The sequence below is a fragment of the Saccopteryx leptura genome, chromosome 3 (genome assembly GCF_036850995.1).
Source record: "Saccopteryx leptura isolate mSacLep1 chromosome 3, mSacLep1_pri_phased_curated, whole genome shotgun sequence".
NCBI classification, from domain to species: Eukaryota; Metazoa; Chordata; class Mammalia; order Chiroptera; family Emballonuridae; genus Saccopteryx; species Saccopteryx leptura.
In genome coordinates this window covers 149,602,732-149,619,285 of record NC_089505.1, presented here as the reverse complement: position 1 = coordinate 149,619,285, position 16,554 = coordinate 149,602,732, and the positions used below count along the sequence as shown (strand labels likewise).

At 38.3% G+C, this 16,554-nt stretch overlaps 1 protein-coding gene across 3 annotated transcripts in view; it reads left to right on the top strand.

The window, feature by feature from the left end:
* The window catches only part of SLC44A5 (solute carrier family 44 member 5), a 433,851-nt gene that overhangs the window by 374,373 nt on the left and 42,924 nt on the right, over positions 1-16,554 (top strand). For all 3 annotated transcript variants that reach the window (XM_066372206.1, XM_066372205.1, XM_066372207.1), the window contains 5 exons: positions 3,429-3,513; positions 7,942-8,070; positions 9,119-9,179; positions 12,439-12,562; positions 13,969-14,052. In XM_066372206.1, coding sequence (XP_066228303.1) covers positions 3,429-3,513; positions 7,942-8,070; positions 9,119-9,179; positions 12,439-12,562; positions 13,969-14,052 — 483 coding nt within the window. The remainder of the gene's footprint in view (positions 1-3,428; positions 3,514-7,941; positions 8,071-9,118; positions 9,180-12,438; positions 12,563-13,968; positions 14,053-16,554) is intronic.

Here is a 16,554-nt window from a genome sequence, read left to right as displayed (position 1 = left end):
TAGTAGGTCACTTTTCCACGAGGCTTCTGTCCTGTAAGGGGGATGGGAGTGAGGGGGCTATGCTAGCTGTCAGATTACATTACACTGTAAATGTGGGAAGTTGGCTGTCAGTCATGGGCTTTCAAAATGCCAGAATATGAAGGATTGTGAGCCGGGGTGCTAAACCCCACAGAAGCCTTTTCTATCCCCAAACGGTTATTTCAACACAAGGAACCTCTGTTTTCACATGTTTTCCCTGGATGCTGCAAATCTAAGTGCAAGTGTATGGGAGATGGACAGGTGCTCTTTGCACTGTAGATCTGTATGTCAACTTGCAATTAGGCTTCTTGTTTTCAGCCACATTTCTCTTAACTCTGAGTCCAACATATCTCATCATTTCTAACAAAGCAAAATTATGTCCCACCCTTTTCATTGCCTCAGTGGTGCATCCATCTGAGTTAACATGCTCTCATATGTATTCCAAATTTGTTGAACTTTCTTATGTAATTGTAAGCAGATTCCCCTCCCCCACATCCTTAGCTGGAATGGTGAGGTTTATTCTTTTTAAAAAATATTTTATTTCCGTGAGACTCGAGAAAGAAGAAGGATGGGCTTAAGTGAAATGTAGATTGTCTTAGACAAGGAGTTTGCAGTTGCTTTTATTTTCTGGTTTCTTGGTGGAAATAAAATCCAAGTGTAATAATGAGTTACCAGTACTCATTATGGGAATAGTCACTCCCATAGAATTGCTCAACTGCAACCATCACCATCTACTTTGTAACTAAAGAATATGAGGTCCACTGATGTTTAAGCATACTAGTCAGGTTGTAATAGATTAGCTACAAATTTGGGCTGAAAAACTATGGGTTTTAAAGATTCTAGAATTTCAAAAAAACTTATTATGAAATGTGTCTCGTTCATTCTACAACACTTAATGGCTATTTAGAATGGGCTCAGTGCCAGGCTGAGTGTTAGCAAGGTAGGGATATAAAGATGGATAAGATATAAACCTCACCCTCGAGGACAGCCAAATCTGGTGAATGACTTGAGTTTATGCAGCAATTTGCAGTTATAAATTGTTTTTATGTATGGTGATTCTTGATGCTTACTGATTTACCAGTTTTTTAACTACCCCTAAGAGACCTAGTGATTGATGACATACATTAGTTTATTCATTTGTTTAGGTACAAATTTGAATCACATGCACCACGAGGCCGTGTGGGTGATATAGTTGCCTGGGTGGTGAAAGAGCCAGCTGACTCTTGTGGTGTCCTGAAGTAGCCTTGTGTGTATAATGTAGAATTTATAAACAGATCTTGAATGATCTGAACTTATGGGATCACAAACATGAAATGTGTTTATTTTTCTTCATCACCGCCTTTAACAATGTTCTTTCAAACCTCTCTTCTCACGTTGGCATCTCAGGTAGATTCCATTGCTTTCCAGACAGACACTCTGCTATTTAAAAGTCTGATGTAGACTAATCAAAATTTGAATCTCATGTCTTCTAACTGCCCCCTCCCAACCCAGCTCAAGTTTTAACTCCACAAGGGAAATTTGAAGTGACAGAGAGGGCTTGTCCTACTATTGTCCTTCTCTTCCCTCTCTCCTGGGTCTAGCTCTTTCTTTGTGTTATGAGGGGTGGAAGGAGGAGGAGTGTCTGTCACTTTTTTGGCCACAGTCCTAGTTTCATTTGGTGTTGCTACTCCAGCTAAGATACAACTAATTAGCCATCAAGATATCTCTTTGGAATAAGCATCCAAAGCCTGGTTCTTTCATGGTATTCAAGTGGAAATCCTCTGGGAAAGACTTTACTGACTAGTTCTTAGATTTCAGAGCTCAGCTAACTTGCCCTCCTCTCAAACCCTTTAGTTTTATCTCCGGTGACTCACCTGCAGTCTCTTATTGTCAGATGAGGCACCACCAAGGCAATGCAAGCCCATGTACTTGACACGACATCCTCTCATTTCCTGCCCCCTTTTGCAACTCTCTATGGTCTCTTTGGGTCTCATTCCTCCCTGCTAAAAGTGGCACAGAGGACTGACTAGTAAGTCTGCAACATAAAAGTAGTCTAATTGGAAAATGAGATGCTGGCCTGCCCTTCCGACAGGTACCCCAGTCTCTCAGAGAGGCTCTCTCGGAGTCCTCCCTAAGTTAGCATTGGGAAGAAACAATCGTACTTTCAGTGAGGAGGGGATGGGAAATGCTCTCACCTGTAATCGTTGTGTCCTGCCAACTCCTTCTCCAGGTCACCTTCCTCCCCTGCACCCCCTCAACATTTGCTTGTGTAAACTGGGGCAGTAAGGGAGCAGAAGTGATGCGAAGTTCTGGCCCACAGTTTTTGTGGAGAACTTTCTTTGTCCTTAGATTTGGATTCCACTTGAAGATTCTGAGTAAGGAGAAAAAGAATTATTCAACAGCCTATTATATATTTTATGTTATGTATGTAGGCAATGTGAATTAATTGGGGATTTGACAAGGTGCTGAGAACATTCTTTTCAAATGTTTAGGGCTTCTCTCAAGGTATGGTTTATGCATCACCTGTATCTGAATCCACTAGGGAGCACAGGGGAAAAAATCTGAATTTCTGGGCTGCACACTCAGAGATTTGGGCTCTCCAAGGTTGAGAAAGAGTCAGAAATCTGATTTTCAATAAAAATTCCAAGTTTTACTGATGCATACTAAAGTTGGACAAGCACTGTCTTAAGCTTATGGTACATTATTTTGTGTCCTACCAACACCACTATGAATTAGATAAGGATGGTATTATTCCAGAACACTGCTGAGGAAATTGAGATTCAAAAGAGAACCATGACTTGCCAAGTGACAGAATAATGCTTCACTCAACACTAGTGATAATCAATGTCAACCTATCCTATTACTATGCCACTGACCATCATTTTGAACACAAAGAGAAATATTATCAATTTATTTATCCTTTTTTCAGCTTACCAAAGTAATACATGCTTGTTTTAGATCTATAAAAGTATAAAAACTTTGGTAAACAAATATAATTCCACCATTTAGATATAATAATTTGTTTCAATATAACATGTTATACCTATTTTTATAAAATTAAAGTCATATCTTAATATTCTTTAGTAACATAATTCCTAAAATTAATATATTGGGAATTTCTTCATCCATTAAACATTTTCTTCAACATTATTTACAAAGATAACATAGTCTTCCATTTTATGGATGTGGAATTTTTTATTTAACCAATTCCCCATTGATGCATGATTTGATTATTTCAACTTTTCACTATAACCAAACATTGCTTTAAATGTTAGGCAGTTTAAAGGGAATATGGGGATTATATTGCAGCTATTCATAGAAAATGAAGCCAATTTTTAAAGGTTATAATACATTAAAAATGTTTAGGGTCTAAAATTATATGAAATATTGTCACAGTCACTAAAAAGGTTATTTTGTATTTTTTTTAACAGGAACAAGAGCATTTTGTTTTATTTTAACCTGTTCAAGTGTACCAGTCCCGCCGTGATTATTAACCTACAGTGCCCTACTACACAGGTAAGGCGGAACAAGCCAGCTGGTGGTGGTAGCAATTCTGACCCTTCTTGAATGATAGAATTCAGAAATTTCATTTGAGTTCTGTATGTGTGTAGTTAATGATGAATTTATGGAAAGTGGGAAGACATGAATATGAGCTTTAGTTTGTTCATACACAATCAAAGTGAAGCAGGGATTAGTCACTTTAGCATTATTAAAGAACCTTGGTGATTATTCTGTCCAACCACCTATTTTTTTTTCTATTATTGAGAGAGAAAAAGAGAGAGAGGGAGGAAATTAAGCAGGGGAAGAGAGAGAGAGAAAGAGAAGCATCAACTCACTATTCCACTTAGTTGTTCCATTTAGTTGTGCACTCATTGATTGCCTCTTGTGTGTGCCTTGACTAGGGATCAAACCCATGCCCTTGGTGTGCTAGATGACAATTTATCCTGTGAGGCTCCTGGCCAGGGCCCAACCACCTATTTTTATAAATTAATAAACTACAGCTCAGAGAAGTGGAGCTATTTTTCTCCAGATTAGTATTGTAAAGAATAAAGCTAGCTGCTATAAGTAATAAATCTGTTCTTCACTGACTGAACACAAAGTTTCTCTTGGCCATATAACAGTATAAGGCATTGTGGGTAGTGGGGATACAGCACACAGCATTCTGTGATGTTTTCTCCCACCTCCTTGGTTGCTCCCTATCAGTCTCCTTTGCTGGTTTCTCTTCATCTTTCCAACATCTTCTAAGCCTTGGTGTTTCCTCCTCCACCAAACTCATTCTTTTCTGAAATCTACATTTATTCCTTTGGTGATCTCGCCTAGTTGCATGGTTCTAACACCATCTATATGCTACCTTACCTAATTAATATCTCCAAATAAGTGTGCTGTCTGACCGCCAGATTTTTCTATCCAACCACCCAAGCAATGTCTCTACATGGACATTTAGTTGGCATCCCAAATTAACATCTCCAAAACTCACTTCTTAATATTTTATTTCATGCCTAAAATTGTTTCTCAACCCCAGTAGTCTTTCCTGTTCAGTTAAGGACAGCTCCAAATACCATATAAGCATTTTTGATTCATCTTTCTCTTGTACTGGTGTATAATCTGCCATCTAATTCCTCTGGTCACCATTGAAAACATACCTTGGACCAAAATACTTTTCACCCCTTCTTTTTTTCAAGGAACCATATTTTTTTTCTAGATGAGTCCAGTGACCTTTTGACTGTTCTCTCTGCCTCTATCCTTGCCCTCCAAACCCCAACCCCTTTCAGTCTCTTTTCCGCCCAGCCGCCAGTGTCATCCTATTAAATATGTCACAATATGTCTCTTCTTTGCTCACCCCCACCCGCACTGCTTCCCAAATTACTTAAATTAAAAGCCAAAATTCTAACAATGGCCTACAAGATCCACCATTGGCTGCCCAGCTCTCTGCCCCAACGCTGTCACTCTCCCTTTGATCATGGCACTGGAATCATACTGTTATATGTTGGCTTCAAAGGATCTAGGAGAGCTCCCGCCTCAGAGCCTGGGACTTCGCTCTTCTCCCAGACTAGAGTCCTCTTTTTCCAGATGACTCTGGCTTGATCACTGGTATTCTTCAAGTCTCTCTTCCAATGTTGCCTTTTTAGTGAGGCCTTCCCTGACTACCTATTTAAAATTGCAATCCCACTCATCTAACTTTCACCCTCCAGCTTTCTTCCTAATTTTATTCTTTTCATAACATTTATTACCATCTAATAACAAATACTTTTACTTGTTTGTTGTTACCTATCTCCCCCTACTAGAAGGTAAACTGCTTGAGGGCAAAATTTTTTATCTCTCTTGTCCACTATTGTGTTCCCAGGGCCTATAACAGGCTCAGACGAGGTGATCAGTAAATATACTGCTCACAAAACTAGGGGATATTTTATGGCTTCATATTCATTTTGAAATACCCCCTAATTTTTGTGAGCAGTAAATTTGTAGAAAGATGGAAGGAAGAAAGGAAGGAAGGGAGGGAGGGAGGGAGGGAGGGAGGGAGAGAGGGTAAGAGAGACAGAAAGTAATATCTTCCTATTTCTAGTCTACGAATTTTTCTGCTGTACTATACAAATTATCATTCTCATGATGAAACAAAAAGTAAATCCTTATTTATTATGCTTTTATTATTGTTCATAAATTATTTACTAGATCACTCTTTTCTTACAGCAAATGTAGTGTTTTAACCTTCAGTGTAATCCTCTCTTCCACTCCCCAAATTCTGATTTGTATAAGTGTTAAACCTACATGAATGGAAGATGTAATAAAAATACTGATGTATTTCAAGTGCCCCTTTCTGCTTACTCAAAGAATCAAAATGAGCCAGAATATGTTTTAGCTGCCAGTAATGCAGACTTACTTTTTGTCTGCCAGGCAATAGTTTATCTACTAATTGAAGCCATATTTTTAAATATTGTATTTTTTGTTAACTGCCAGCATGGTCCAAACATGTGTCATAAGCATTTGAAGGACAGAGTGTGATCAATTAAGAAACCCCACCTCAATGTGACCTTCATTTTTGGCTAATTATATGTTGATTGCTACTAATCAGCACTCTATTTGAAATTAACAAATTGGTCTGATACAAGAAGAAAGTAAAGAGTAGTTGCTACATTGTTTTTTAACAGTTGATTTTGTGTCTGGAATGAAATTTGATGTGCTTCTCTTTAACAAACCACTTTTAAAAACCATTTTAATCACTGTCTTTTTTGTGTTTTATACACAGGACTTCTATATTTGTAATATACATTGTACATTATCATAGTCCCAACTCAATAGTCCCTACCATCATTTAAAGCCTGAGAAAACGTTAGTACTTTCAGTATTCACTTTTATAAATTCATTTAAATGTATCCAATAGGGGAACATTTAACATTATCTGTTAAAGTCATTTAGCAAATTGTCAAAGTCTAAGTGCCTGTGAGGTAGCTCTTAATATGTTAATGATTTATTCAGCTTAACCCTAATCAGAGTGAATTTTTGACATTTGCATTAATAATAACCTTAAGCCTTCTACCAAAAAGAAAAGAAGTTGAGCATGTGGGATGCTGTGAATGTCCCTAAACAGTTCTGCTTTTGTAGAAGGATACTTGTGAAACTGCTGATAATTCCTCTAGTGGTGTGTGAGTGTGAGTGTGTATATGTGATGGTGTGTGTGTATGTGTGTGTACATGTGTGTGAGACTGAGAAAGATAAAATACATGCGGGGAATGTGGAGATAGGTTGTCAAAACTTCTAAAAGGAATTAGGCTGCTACTATGACAAAACAATACCAACTGAGACTTCAGGGGTTCATTTAGTTATACATCTGCAGTCTTTGCTTTGGGGTCGTCGCCAGGTGCCCTTGTGCACAGCAGAAATGACCCAAAGATGAGAAAGCGCTGTGAGCTCAGGAGCAGTATTTCTACCTAACTGCTAGCTAATGGAGGTTGAGCTAGAATCTGGCCAATAAGAATAGTGAGCAAAGTGCACAGTCAGGAAATGGAGCAAGTCAGAGTAGAGAAGCCTTTCACAGGAGAAAGTGAAGGTGGAGGAGAGAATGTACAAAAATTGGCTTCAGCTTCATGACTCAATATGACTTTTTCTTCTTTATAAGCACCAGCAAATCAATGGAGTGCATCTTTTCTGTTTCTGCTTTCTCTCTGCAGAGTTACTAATTGGATTTCAGTCACTCCACAGTGGCTCTGGTTTGGCATTAATAGGTCCCCAAAGTTCATTAATGCAGAATAATTGCATTGGTGACCTCTCTGCCCACATTTGACTGGCATTGCTAAAAGACTATAATGAGTGCCAGAATAGCCCTAATTTTGTTAAGTTTCTTATAATAATAGAATCCCAATTATATTTTAAGAATTGTTTAGAATTCACTGGCATGATAGTTATTAGTGATACAAATTATCAATGTTTGGAGCATTTTAAATTACCATTTTATTCATATATAGGGAAGGAAACAAGAGTCTAACCCTGAAAATGCATATACTATTGAATACATAGGCAAAACTGGTAAAATCTGAATGAAATTAATGTATTGTAACAATATCAATTTCCTGGTAGTGCTATAGTACTACAGTTATGCAAATTATTGCCATTGGGCAAAACTGGGTGCAAGGTATGTGAAATATGTTATTTGTCACAGCTGCATGTAGATCTACAATTATCTCAAAATTAGAAGTTAAAAGTAAGTCCGTCATTATACAGCATCTAATTGTTTTAATAGAACATCAACATCAAAGGGCAAGGAGTAGAGATTGATAAGTAGTGTGTAAAATTTCATTTTTTACAATAAAATTAGAAAGTTGATTTAGTTTCTTAGCTAGAAAATGGTGCTTGCTTTATCATAGGGGATAATTTAGAAGTCTAACTTCATAGATACTTCCTTGGTTCAACTTGATTCAGTTTCCACCATTGAGTTCTTTTTCTTCACAGATTTGTGTCTCTAAGTGCCCAGAGAAATTTTTAACCTATGTGGAAATGCAATTACCATACAAACAAAACAAAAACTCTTTGACATACTATAGCCAGTTCTGCAAGTCTCCTATTATTAATCCTGCAAAGGTATGTGTGTTTAAGTTTATAAATATATAAAAAAATTCCTTTTGTCTCAGCTGTAATATGATCATTTGTAACTGAAAAAGCTCCCAAATCTAGAAAATGATTGCTAAATGATTCTGTTAAAACGGGCACAGATGCACGTATACATACAAAAACACACATACTATTTATAGCATATCATTTTGTGGAGTTGGAGGTTGTGCGAGACTATTAAGTCTGGAAAGTTAGCTTCAACTCTTCCCTAACACCAACAGAGTCTCTACTTGGATGGATGTTTTTTGTTGTCAAGAGCTAAGAGCTTAGACAGGACAACAGTGTGGTGATTACAGAGAGAAGGTGGGGCGGGGAGAGGTGGGGGAGGGTACAGGGGGTAAATGGTGATAGAAAGAGACTTGGTTTAGGGTGGTGAACACACAGTACAGTCAATATACAGATGATGTATTACAGAATTTTTCACCTGAAACCTATATAATTTTATTAATCACCGTCATTCCAATAAATTCAATTTTAAAAAGAGCTAAGAGCTAATGTCATTTGCGGTCATCATTTCATTAATGTGGTGATAAAGCCCCATGGTTACTTAGTAATAAGTAGAATTTTACTTCTAAGCCTGGTTTCACTGTTATTCATTTTAAAAATCTCAAAACCCTACCTAGGTTTAAGATTTATAAAGGAATTCTAAAGCTTCATTACATTAATTAGTATTAATGGCTTCTGAATTAGAGAAAATGTTGTTTTCCTGAGGAAAATTAAAGGATTAGAGACCTAGGATGTGACTAAGATAGACACATACTTTCAAAGGTGTGCCTTGATTTCAGAGGGTGGGGGTTTACAATTGTTGATTTGATTAAATTGCAGTTAGGGTATTTAAGAGCATTTGTCAAACAAGTATGTGAGTGTGATGATCTTACAATGACTTCTATCATGGGAGTAGTTTGGAATGAGATTATTATGCAACTGAATTTTTTAAAGGACAAAATTTTTATATTGATTGTAAAAGTTGTCATCACATAACCTTGGAAATGTTAATGTACTCTTCCTTCTATTTTAGTCTCTCTCACAACTATTCATGAATGATGATTGTCCATCAGTGATTTTTCCAAGCAAACCTTGTAAGTGGTTATTATTTTACATTTTAGAAAAATAGAATCTATGAAGAAATTATTTTATTCAATTCCCCGTTTCACAATGGATGGAACTGAGGCCAAGTTCTAACTAGAGAGAAGAACTTTATATAGTACTGTCACTATTTTAGCTCAAGTTCCCAGAGCTATCAGGAGGGAAGCCAAGGCTAACGCCCATTTTCCTGACAATGGCCAGGGGTAGCTCCACCACATTCTGTCAGTTTGGGAATTTTGCTACAAAAACACAGATACAAAAAAAAATTGAAAATTGATTTTTTTTGTATTTTTCTGAAGCTGGAAACAGGGAGAGACAGTCAGACAGACTCCCACATGCGCCCAACAGGGATACACCCGCGACCAGAGCCACTCTAGAGCCTGGGGCAGAGGCCAAGGAGCCATCCCCAGCGCCCGGGCCATCTTTGCTCCAATGGAGCCTTGGCTGCGGGAGGGGAAGAGAGAGACAGAGAGGAAGGAGGGGGTGGGGGTGGAGAAGCAAATGGGCGCTTCTCCTGTGTGCCCTGGCCGGGAATCGAACCCGGGTCCCCCGCACGCCAGGCTGACGCTCTACTGCTGAGCCAACCGGCCAGGGCCGAAAATTGCTTTTTGAAAGCCCAATTAGGTTGATTATTTGGTGCTCTATGCACACCCCCTCACACACATACACGCACATGCAAAGACATACTCTTACACACCGACCCGCAAATTCAGCCAAAATGTTTGTTCAGAAATTGCTTAGGGAATGAGGGTAGAACATATACTTATCTTTATAATTTGAGATATAAGATATTAATATGTCTCCTGAATGAATTAATATTTTATATCTTTAAAATATATCCTTTATTTAACTGTTTAGAAAAAATAAAATAATCACTCATTTTCCTTTCTTATGATTATAGTTCTAACTACAGAGAAAAAGCTTACATAAAGATGTTCACCACAGTGTTATCCAAAAGCATCCCCTCAAAAAAAAAAAGAGTGCACAGAAAGGAAGAGGGAGGAGGACAGGAGAGAGTCTGAATGTGTAAGGCAAAGCAAGAGAGTTTCGAAAGGCAGGGGTTATCTCTCATGTCAGACTCAGAAAAGTTAACTCATTCAATAGAAACTATTCACTGACGTCCACTAGGTAGCAAGCACTGTATTAGGTAATCAGTTCAAGCAGGATGAAGACTAAATATTATTTGGAGGTTTTGGCAATTAGGAGACCGTTGAGATTTTTGGGAGGACAATTTCCATGGAGTGGTGGGGGCAGAAATGTGACTAGGTTAAGGGAAGAGACAGCTATGTCAATTGGGCCAGGGAGAGAGAAGGGGAATACAGGGAGGTTAATGAAGGAATCAGCCACCTGATATTCGAAGTGCTACAGAAGATGGAGGTGGGTAGGCAAGAAATCCTTTGCAGCTAGGAAAGTCAGAAAAGGCTTTATAAACACATATTTCCTCCCTTCCTGGATCAACTGCTTTAACAGGTTCAGGCCTAAACCTTACAGGAACCCCTGCAAATCTGTGATGTTTTGCTGGGTCACAACCTCCTGAAGGGCGTCCTTGGTGAAATCTGAAACCAACTCTTATGCACAGAAGGCAGAGAAAGATCTAAGAAAAGTCAGGCGACTTCTTGTACCACCTGCCAAATCTTAAAACTTTATATAAAGGCCTTAACTGGGGTCAGTCACATACCCAGTCCACTTTCTCATCACCATATTTCTGTCTCAAGGCTGTGTCCGTGGGCAGCTTCTAGCCTGGAAAAGCCAAGCAGAGGACACATTCCAAGCACAAGGGAGGGAGTGAAGAGCTTCCAATTACCCAAATCCAACTAGTGGATCAAACTAGAGGTCACATCCCATGGTGACCTTACCCAGCATTCTACCCCTTGTGACCATGACTGGCTCTTACAGCCACGTGGTCACTTCTGCGGCCATGTGCCCTGAGGAGTCAGCAAGGGCTTTCACTAGCATGGAGGGAGTTTGGGGTTATCTGGCTGCATTGTAGGCAGATATCACAGCAACAATATAAGCGCATGGAAGGTTAAAACAAAGATTTCCAAAATCAGTGACTTTTTTTTTTACCAAGAAGGTCATGATTTAAAGAATTAAATTACTAAGTTCCCAGGCTGAAGGCCAGATGACTCAAGGCATTTACTTGTGTCCTTATGTGATTAAATAAAGGTGATATGTTAACACACTCATCAGGTATAAATACACAACATGTAAAATATGTTATATATTCATATACATTATATAATTTTATATATTTGATGAGTGGGTACAAAAACCTACTCATCTTGCTGCTGCTCCAAACAAGCCACATAAATTCCCTTGCTTATTAAGCCTGCCCTCTACCAATCTGGAGTGGTCTGTCTTTTTCTTCAGTCTCTCACTGCTCTCCATGCCGGGGGGCTCATTTTAGATTTACACACAGGAAGCTCCTAGCCAGGCTCATGAACCCACAAGCTTCTTATAAGAAAAGATAGAAAAATGATCCATTTTTTATTTCTTTCGCCACTTCACCTAAAATTATAGTTTAAAAATATTTTTAGTAGTACAGATTTGTAAAGGGGTAAGGATTCTGTTTAATCAAAATAAGCACATAGGAGGTTGAAAGGTTAGTTAACTCTTCTCAGAAACTGTGCTGGTCGGCAAAGGGTGGGCCATTGTTGATAGCTTCAGTATTTCCATTTCCAGCCCCTCGAAAAAAAACAGGTAAATACTAAAGGTAGAAGGAAGACAAATTATTGAGGCTTTACAAATAAAAATTGAGTTGTCTTAGTTGAACTTAAAGATTGAGCTTGTTTTTGTTTCCCAAGAAATTATTCACTAATCTCTAACATTCAAGGTTTCACTCAAGGAGTACCTAAGCTTTTTTTTTATTTTTTTTTTAGATAACAAAACTGAACTCATCCAGTTATACAAGTAAATGTAGTCTTTTAAAAACGGTGTTTACCATGAAAGCTACATTATCAGTATTCTTCTTTTAAAACCTGTGCCGTGTGTCTTACTTGATGAAGGCACCATGTGTAAAATAAGTTTAGAATGTAGCTTCAGGTTGTCATCAGATCTGCTCTCTCTATCAGTCTTAGAACAATCAGACGATTTTATGATCATCACATGTTGGGCAATTATTTACACTGAGCGATTTATACATTGTCTAGCAAGCACTTGTTTATAAATAATAGAAAGCTTAACAAAGGGAGGACATCATGATGTAGGAAGGAGTAGAACAGTGATTACCTTCATTTACATTTATTCTTACAGTTCTCCAGAGATGTTTCCCTGACTTCTCTACAGAAAATGGCACCTTAACAGTCGGAAATAAGACAACGTTCGAAGACGGGAGTGGGAGGACGAGGAGTGCTATAGAACTCAAGGCAGCAGCCAAGTATGTCTGTTTACGTTCCCATTTCCAGTGTTGACGCATCCCAGTAGTGTACCGGGGAGTAAAGCTTCCATCAGGTTAACGGCCATACAGGGGAATTACTTCTGGGAAATATACGTGACACTGGCAAGTGGTGAGCTCCATTGCTTGTTCATTAAGAAAAGCATTTAAAGGTGAAACCAGAAAAATTCAAATTAATGATATAATATTTTTTAAAATGGTTAAATCTTTTATTATCAACAAGTATAGAAATAAGACATCAGGAAATGTACTGAAAGACCATCATATAATTTACTGTTTGAACATAATAAAAAAATTTAAAAAAAAACCTATGCTTTTGAAAATGTCAGTTAAAAAATATGACAACTAATGAAACTACCAGATGTTTTAAAGGGAAAGGACCTTAAGAAAGGTGAAACAACCATAACAATGCTGTTTCAGTACTGTATCAGATTTCTACATATTACCCACAATGAAGTGAATCTACTGTTTCCCTGGGCTGTCCACATCAAGGTATTCTACATTACTGGGAAGTATAATTCCCAGGGTGCACACACATGTACACAAACATAAACACATGAGTAGCATTGCATAGCTTGTTGTTGAATTAAAATACAAAATAATAGAGATATTCTAAAATTTAATTTCTCTTTCTTGAAAGACTTTAGCAGTCCAAATAGATTAGTGCAGTCCCTTCATATTTAGAATATAATAGCAACATGGACAAATTTCACAAATATAAAGCTATGTGAAATAATACAATTCCATTAATAAATTCAAAAGCAAACACCATTAAGTTAAATGACCCTGTGATGCATATGTAACAGGTAAAACCAAAAAGAAAACTAAGAAATTTTTATCACAAAAGTCAGGATTGTGGTTACCTTAGGGGAAGGTAGAGACATTGTAAGTGGGACACATTGGAAAAGGAGTGACAGAGGGCATTTGCTTTGATCATTCGTGGAACTGGACATTGATTTGTGCACTTTTCTGTACATATTGTGCCTCCCTACTACAAAGATGTCAAAGGTTTAGGAAGATAAATTAAAGATGTGATCATTCTTGACTCTATGGATTTTATAAGTTAAATTAAGCTGATCTTTACATTTAAATTCATTTTACATAGTGAGGCTTCTACAATACTAAGAACACATCACACACATTGGAAAAGGATCTAGTCACCATTTTTGAAAGCCAGGTTCTCTCTGTGTGTGGATATAGCCACCTTTGCGGGTTTATCAAGGTGACAACTCATGAATGTTGTGTCTAGGAAAAGAATCATTACTGATAAATGGTGTCTAAAAATATGCTGTGAACAGCAGCTTGAAAAATTCCTTTTATCATAACAAGAATGTGTCTGCTTAGTGATAATAAAAAAATAATTGATTTTTTTCCTTCTTTGAATTCAGTAATATCAATAAAATCATTGATGCAAAGGCAATTGGAATGAAAGTGTTTGAAGACTATGCAACAACTTGGTATTGGATTCTCATGTAAGTTTAAACAGAGATTTCCCCCCTAGCCCCATTTTGATTTTATCTTCAAAGTCCCTGTGTTCATGAATTTAAGGTCAACTCAGATCTCAGTTCCTGCCATTTTTTCATATAGAATAGGAAAAATCCATTTGGATAGATGGCCAGTGTTGTTACCAGAAAGTTATGAGTATAAATTTTCATTGCATTCATTAAAATACTCTTATAAACATATACTTTAAGTTGTGTGGGGGCAGCATCTGCAGTGTGTTTGCTTCTCATCACATGTTATAGTGGATGCACTTGTCTTTCTGTTTTCTCATTCATCCTTTCTTGACTTCAAAGGGATCATTCTTGCTTTTAACATATCCTTCTATTCAGTGTTTGTTAGCATCTTCCACAAAGGTCACTGTAATTATGAGGAGCTGAAAAAATATATTAAGAAAGGTGGAAATTGAAATTTTTCCAGGCATACAATTTGCAGTCTTGATAATGCAGTCACACAACTGGAGTGGGTGCACGTGTTTGAATGTCTAAGGATGTCATTATCATCTGGCTGTTGTGTCACTTTGCTTGTGTTTTTTGTTTTTTTGTTTGTTTGTTTTTTTCATTTTTCCGAAGCTGGAAACAGGGAGGCAGTCAGACAGACTCTCACATGCACCCGACTGGGATCCACCCGGCATGCCCACCAGGGGGCGATGCTCTGCCCATCTTGGGGCGTCGCTCTGCCGCAATCAGAGCCATTCTAGCGCCTGAGGCAGAGGCCACAGAGCCATCCTCAGCGCCCGGGCAAACTTTGTTCCAGTGGAGCCTTGGCTGCGGGAGGGGAAGAGAGAGACAGAGAGGAAGGAGAGGGGGAGGAGTGGAGAAGCAGATGGGCGCTTCTCCTGTGTGCCCTGGCCGGGAATCGAACCCGGGACTCCTGCACGCCAGGCCGATGCTCTACCACTCTGCCAACCGGCCAGGGCTGCTTGTGTCTTTAAAGCATCTATTCTTCCCTATTGATCAAAGAATAAAGTAAAAACTTCTTTAGATTCTTAGAAGACCATTTACAACCTAGCCCAACTTAAATTTCCTAGGTCCGTCTCCACCCAGGCTTTTTGTTTAACCCTGTATTCTGAACACATTAAGTAGCATGCCCATCCCTAGACTGTCACACCTCCATGTTTTTGCACATTCTGTCTTCTTTTCTAGCCTTGTCATTGCTTGTGCCCTAAGCAACTTTATCTTATTATTTAAAGTAAGCTTTTGTGTCATTTATGATATCTTACTTGACTTCCCCAGATCTAATTAGTTATTTCCCCCTCTTTGTCCCTCATCTCCATTGTGTGTGTGTGTGTGTTAACATACCTATACACACATACACATACATACCTCTTTTCTATATAGTGCTTGCCATTTTGTGTTTTATTTACTTGGCTTTTCCCCTCTGATAAAACTATGAACTCTTTACCATGGTAACTATGCTAACTCATCTTTATTTTTCTAATTCTTATTATGGTTCTTAGAACATAGAAGGTACATAGAAAATGTCAGTTTAAGCAACAGTTATACAAACACTAGGGGGATGAGATAAATATATTTAGCTTTAAGGTGCTTAATAGAGTCAAATTGTATTGTGTATTAAATACTAATGAGTAATTGTTAGATCTGTTAAACTAGTTTTTTGAGATTTTACTCATTTCAGTGCTTTGTTTTAAACAATTACAATAATTATTGTCAGAGCGTATCAGGATTTCAGGCTATATCTTCATAACAGAGATAATAGTCTTTACTTGACAGTGTTAAACTTGTTCTGAGAAGGTATACATTGTGATAGAATCCCTTGCCCACCTCGCTTCCCGCACACACACTGGAACCCCCTTCCCCTCCTCGGTGGCATGCATACCCTAAGAATACAAACACCTCCCTTTATTTTCAACGCTTCGGCACTCATCTAGTTCATGAATATAAAGCCAAAGACTGATATGCTGTGATTTAGTTTATTCAGTTAGATTTTTTATGCAGGAATTTAAAATACACTGTCTTCTTTTTCCCTTTTGGCCTGTTTTAATATTTGCTTTGGACTATGCTCTAGAATAATCATTCAACTATTTATGTAAGCATTAAAGTATCTGGGATTTTTTTAATTTTATTTTATTTTTTAAAATGTTTATTTATTAACTCTAAAGAGAAGGGTGAAGGGAAAACGAGAGAGAGATAGGAACATCGATCTGTTCTTGTGTGCCCTGACTGGGAGTTGAACAGGCTGTGTCTGTGCTTCAGGACAATGTTCTAACCAACCGAGCTATCTGGCCAGGGCTAAAGTATCTGGGATTTTTTTTTTCTGTATTTTTCTGAAGCTGGAAACGGGGAAGAGACAGTCAGACAGACTCCCGCATGCGCCCGACTGGGATCCACCCGGCACGCCCACCAGGGGCGACGCTCTGCCCCTCCGGGGCGTCGCTCTGTTGCGACCAGAGCCACTCTAGCGCCTGGGGCAGAGGCCGAGGAGCCATCCCCAGCGCCTGGGCCATCTCTGCT